Source organism: Panicum virgatum, chromosome 3K (genome assembly GCF_016808335.1).
Source record: "Panicum virgatum strain AP13 chromosome 3K, P.virgatum_v5, whole genome shotgun sequence".
Lineage (NCBI taxonomy): Eukaryota > Viridiplantae > Streptophyta > Magnoliopsida > Poales > Poaceae > Panicum > Panicum virgatum.
This window is the reverse complement of record NC_053138.1, coordinates 6195080-6201079: the sequence shown is the minus strand read 5'-3', so window position 1 is coordinate 6201079 and position 6000 is coordinate 6195080. Positions and strand designations below refer to the sequence as shown.

Here is a 6000-nt window from a genome sequence, read left to right as displayed (position 1 = left end):
GCACGGGAGCGCATGAACATCTCTCGGCCAGACTCCACCTTCCACCAAACATCGAACCTGATGATAACCCCAGCAAACTCTAGCTGACATGCTCGTATCTAGCAGAGAAGGGATATGAAAAGAAGACCGGGGTGGTGAGACATGCTACCACTGATGGGTAGGCCCTGTGTTTTGTTAATCCACTTGTCAATGTTTTTCCATGACACTAATCAATAAATGTGTTTTCTCCTGTAAATGACGATCGACAGATGTGATTTACCATCTCCTATCCAAGATTCGTGTGTTTTCCAAAACATCATTCAAACTCAACTGCTAATACATCATGTGTTTCCAATCCCCTGTTTCATGCACCATGCACCCACTCCTATCATATTCCTGCGTTTTGGAAATCCTACTTTCCAAAAAGACCCTAAAGATTGATAAGATTTTCTAAAAGGTTGAGGTCAAGAACCCACAAAAAACTTCAAAGTGTCACTTATCTTAACCTTAAAACAATTTCCCTCTCACTACTTCTGCAAAAGCACGCAGATCTTCGTTTCAAAAAAACAAACAAACATGCAGATCGATAATAAAACCATCCAGAGTTAAAAGTAGATAGCATTACATTTACAACAAGCACTGCTAATTAGTACAATAAAGAAAGAACTGCTAATTAGTACAATATAAAGAAACAGAGTACTATGACAGCAGTTACACGCAGCGCGCATGATTTCTAGAGTTTCAGAAGTAGAGGAAGCCACCCTTGACCGCCGGCGGCAAGCTGGTCTCGCCGCAGAGGCAGTCGAGCTTCCACGCGGGAAGCGCGCCCACATCACCACCCTCAATTCTTCTGCAGCCGTCCCTGCCGCGCCACACGATGGCCGGAGACGGCGTGCCCGGTGTGGTGGGCTCCTTGCACGCCTGCTTCACCTCGCAGATGGCAACGCCGCCGCTCGCCGGCGCCACATCGGGCCTGGCGACAGTTATCTCCGCCATCTTACCCTTCCTCTCCTCCATGCCTCCAATTCCTGCACACTGTTTGGTGGTGTTTCTTTGCGAGGCTTTGCGTGCTTTCTATGCCAGCTTCCATAGATCGAAGTTATTTTATACTCCTAGCTAGGTCGACGGAGAAGATGATGGTGGAAGGCGGGGAAGATCATGACTCGGCAGCTGGCACAGTGAGAGCAACAGGTGGCATGAAATGGATAGGCCTATGACGTGGGTATTATTTGTTTTCTTTCCTCTCTCCAAACTTCACTATTCACCTATCACATCAAATCCTTTGACTCATACATAGAGTATTAAATGTAGATAAATAAAAAAATTAATTACATAGTTTTGATGTACACGATGAGACGATTTTTTTAGCCTAGTTAGATTATAGTAGGACAATAATTACCATTAAAAAAACAACAAGTGTTACAGTATGCTACAGTGTCCGATGTAACCTTTTTTACCAACATTTTATGGATCTAAACACAGCCGAAGGCAGATGCAATAAGAGCCCGTTTAGTTTCCAAAAAATTTCACACACTACAGTAACTTACAACGTTTGACCACTAATTTAGAGTATTAAATGTGGATAACTGACAAAATCTATTCCATAACCCCCAGGTGAAATCGCGAGACGAATCTAATGAATCTAATTATGTAATAATTAGACAATGATGTGCTATAGTAACCAACCTTTAATGACACATTAATTAGCCTCAATAGATTCGCCTCGCGATTTCCCGTCCATCCGTGTAATTAGTTTTATAATTAATTTATATTCAATACTTCTAATTAGTGATCAAATGGTCCAATTTTTTTTTTGAAACTAAACGGCCCCTAACTTGCTTGCATGATGGAGTGTAAGTGTACGCGATGACCATGGAGCTGGTCAACACTCGAAGCTGCGAGAACGAATATTTTTCTAGGAACAGCAGAACTACAGTTATTCCCAGTAGATAGATAGTTTTTTTTTTCTATTACTCTCTCTGTTTTAAATTATAAATTATTTTAGCCGATCTAGATATATAAATTTTACTATACATCTACATACACTATATCGAGATATACGATAAAAATTATGCATATAGCTGGATTTGTTAAAATAAACTACAATTTGAAATGGAGGAAGTAGTTATTAACACGATGTTGTATTACTGTTACATTTGTTGTTTGGTTGGTAGGAAGTCTTTTTTGTAATCCGTCATCATCCCAGTAGGTAATTCAACTTTGCATAAAAAAAGTAGACTTCCGTGTCAAATCAGTAATCCGTCACCCTGGAAATTAGGGAACAACAAATGTGACAGCAAATGTTGAAAATGAAAGAAATGGACGAGACGATGAGGAAACAAGAATTTATAGTTTTATACAGTTAAGGCAAATCCAGACTTCAGTTTTAGTTTGAGATAGATGCATTTTACTGGATTTAAATTCTTTTTCTTGCTGCTGAACTATCTCAAGCCGCTGGGACTTGTGGGTCCCAGCCCAGAGAAAGCTTCTGGAACCACAGAAAAGGCACGGGCCCACACGCCTAGGCTCTCTCTTTCCCCATCCTCTTCCTCTTCTCGCCGACCCCCCGACTGCCCCCGCCGGCCCTGCGTCTTCTCTCGCCGATTCCTCTCCACCAGGTCATAGTTTGATCAGCCGATCGGCCGGCTGTCCTGTTCTTGCTTCTTCATCTTCACCTTGTGTCTTTGTTTTTTTTTTGAGTACTCAATCGCGCCCGTGTGTGTATTTTGTCTTGTTTGGGTTGGAATCGGTGGCTGGGGCGCAGTTCTCGAGTCGGCGGCGATGGCTTCCAAGCGGATCCTGAAGGAGCTCAAGGACCTGCAGAAGGATCCCCCCACATCCTGCAGCGCAGGTGAGGAGTTTCTCCTTCCCCACCACCCGTTGATTGGAAGGGGTCACGGCGTAAGAGCGGTCTGGCCTATGTGCTTCTGCTTGTGTGGTCGATTGATTCGTTGTGTGACTGAACAGAGGGCTGCGCTGCTCCTTTTTTAGAGTTGGTTTAGATCGATATGGCTGAAGTTTCTATGTCCGTTAGATTGATGGTTGGTTTAGATTGATGTGGCTGAAGTTTCTATGTCCGTTAGATTGGTAGGTGGTTTAGATTGATGCTTTTGTCAGAACATAAGTGTTGCGTTTCTTTAATTCATTGTCACTGTTAAGTCTTTTTTTTAGGGCTTTGTCACTGTTGAAGTCCTTTTTTTTAGGGCTTTGTCACTGTTAAGTCAACAAGATTGCAACAAATATGACTATACGCTTGTCACCTACTCCTTTGACAAAAAAAAACTCAGTGTACAAATTCACGCTTCCATGATAGAACTAAATTTTTCCTGTGTGGTCTTTACTCTTTAGAGAATCTAGGGCGGTCACGTGCTTTAACAGACTGCAATTATGATTTATTGAGATCATATATATTACTTTTGTTTAATCAGATTCAACAATCATTTTACTTCACAGGTCCCGTAGGAGAGGATATGTTCCATTGGCAGGCAACAATCATGGGCCCTTCCGATAGTCCCTATGCAGGTGGCGTGTTTCTGGTTTCGATCCACTTCCCTCCGGATTATCCATTCAAGCCACCAAAGGCAAGTCTATATTAGTTTGAACAAGCACACATTTTATTCAAGATGTAAACGATGCTATCATCATGTTACTATCCTATGAGAAGTAATGAAGGGATTGTCTGCTTTTCTTTAATTATTTTATCTCTAATCATTGCTCCCTTTTTCCCGGAACACCTTTTTTTTTTGCCTCAGCCGATAGTTTCAATAATTTTTTCCCAGTCTTATGCCTGAATATTTATGCATGATAAACATGTAAATTTCATGTAGTGATCAGATAACCATTGATCTACTTATTCTTACTCATTATTAGAGTGCATCCTGAATTTTTATCTTGAAATTCAACTTAATATCATTATACTTGATTGGTTGGTAGGATTTCCTCTACATGTGCTAGCCTGCTAGGTTTAAAGATTAGTATCCAACAGAAATAGTGATATGGAATAGTATCTTAGAAGGGCTTGTGTTAGCTTAACATACAAGGAATTTCGTGTTCTGCTACTCTAGTAAGAAAATACCAACCATACTGTATCCTTTCTGTGCTGTCATATTGTTTTGTTCAATGTGACTTGCATATGCCCTTATACTTTTCTCTTTACCTGATTTATCCTGCCTTAATGAAGTTTGTTGGTAAGAATTAGTTGTTCAATGGATGTTTTACTTTTACCATGATATTGAGAGAAGTCAAACATTCAAGATTAATAGGTTAAGTCACACTGTCCACAGTATGTCACTCTACCTTATTTGGTGATCTTTTTTCATCTGCTTCTTGACGTGGTCAGCTTTTGTTGGATTCCACAGCACCTCAGTCTCCATTCAACTTAAACAAGGCATATTGTTTTGTTAGGACAAAGCTTTGACCTACTGTTACTCTAGTGATATGTCATTATGTGATACATAAGTATTTATTAATATGAATCTAATACTGATACATAAGTATTTATAAATATGAATCTAGTACTATATATTTTGTGTTGAAAAAATATGTTGATAGATTGTGGTCAAAGGCTTGTCCGAATGAAACAAAATACGCCTTATAAACATGCCTACTAATGAGCTGATTTAATTTCCCTATTTTTGGTCTTTAATAACCAGTCTCCTGCTTTATGGCTAGTGGTTATGTGTATGGAAACTTTAGCATTGTATTTTTATTAATCGATCCCTTGTCTCTTGATCATGATGAAATATATCACGCTAATATATGTCTGATGCTGCAGGTCGCTTTCAAGACAAAGGTTTTCCATCCAAATATCAACAGCAATGGAAGCATCTGCCTTGATATCCTGAAAGAGCAGTGGAGCCCGGCATTAACTGTTTCCAAGGTGATTTGCCTCATCTTAATTCTTTTTAGGCTATGAATTTTGTATGGATACGACATTTTTCAAAATGTTTTCTACTGTTAGTGTAGATTGATGTACTATGGAAACGAACCCCATCTCCCCCTGCTAATTTCCACTATTCTTGTTGGTTGTAGGTGCTACTTTCAATCTGTTCGCTATTGACAGACCCAAACCCAGATGATCCGCTGGTTCCTGAGATAGCTCACATGTACAAGGTGGACCGAAGCAAGTACGAGGCCTCTGCGAGGAACTGGACCCAGAAATATGCAATGGGTTAGCCAGTTAGGACCTACAGCGGCAGGCAGGGATACCGTCGGCTATAACATACTAATGGATCGGTCCCTTTTGTGGTACGATTCTGGTATTGTAATAGCAACCAAAGTCGTAGTTCGATGGTAACTGTTGAACATATATGCATTAGCGTGCCTTCAACATATGAATAGATGTTGATAAACTCCTTGCCGGTGCTGCGTGCTTGCATGTTTGACGTGGATGGCTTGTTTCATCAGATCTGCCCATGAGGTGTGATTTTTGCACACCACATTTTTTCCGTGTTGGTGATGGTGCTTGCGTTTGCTGCACAGAACTGCCTGCTTGGCCTGGTTGCAGCATGTTGTTGAAGCTTGAATTATCAAAAAGATGGGAGGGTAAAAAAAATTTTAAAAAAAGTTCTTTGTTTGTCGCTGATACTAGCTGCCCAGCTTGTTGTTCAGGTAATTGTCCACTCCACGATATACCGCGGATCGGTATCTTTTACAAAGCTCAGGTTAATTGAAAAGGGCTTTCAGCGCCGGAAATGGTTCCTCTTACGTCCGTCCCCTTGGCGTTAGGTCACTGAAGCGTGGGCCCGATTCCCATGCGTCAGTATCTGGGCGGACGTCAGAGAAGAGTAGGGTGGGCATTTAAAACCCGAAAAAACCGAACCGAATAGACCGAAATGTCGGTCTATTCGGGTTCTCGGGTTCGGGTTCGGTCCACACTTATGGTTTAATTCGGGGTACGGGTTCGGGTTCGGTTCCTAGCCTCCAAAACCCGAATAGACCGAATAACCCGAAATTCATTCAAACTCTTGGTATGCCATGATATCTTATGTGATTTTTGAACTTATTAGCTAATAGTTATTA

At 41.0% G+C, this 6000-nt stretch overlaps 1 protein-coding gene across 1 annotated transcript; it reads left to right on the top strand.

Moving 5' to 3' along the window:
- The first annotated feature begins 2432 nt into the window (after window positions 1-2432).
- LOC120697093 (ubiquitin-conjugating enzyme E2-17 kDa-like) lies at window positions 2433-5417 on the top strand. Its single transcript, XM_039980228.1, has 5 exons — window positions 2433-2597; window positions 2744-2830; window positions 3433-3560; window positions 4754-4858; window positions 5011-5417. The coding sequence occupies exons 2-5, from the start codon at window positions 2761-2763 to the stop codon at window positions 5152-5154; spliced, it is 447 nt and encodes a 148-aa protein (XP_039836162.1). The 5' UTR covers window positions 2433-2597; window positions 2744-2760; the 3' UTR covers window positions 5155-5417.
- The last annotated feature ends 583 nt before the right edge of the window (window positions 5418-6000 follow it).

Coding starts and splice junctions, on each gene's coding strand:
- LOC120697093 (XM_039980228.1), top strand. CDS start 2,761: ATGGCTTCCAAGCGGATCCTGAAGGAGCTCAAGGACCTGCAGAAGGAT. Junction 2,831..3,432: donor CCCCACATCCTGCAGCGCAG/GTGAGGAGTTTC, acceptor TTTACTTCACAG/GTCCCGTAGGAGAGGATATG. Junction 4,859..5,010: donor CGGCATTAACTGTTTCCAAG/GTGATTTGCCTC, acceptor TGTTGGTTGTAG/GTGCTACTTTCAATCTGTTC.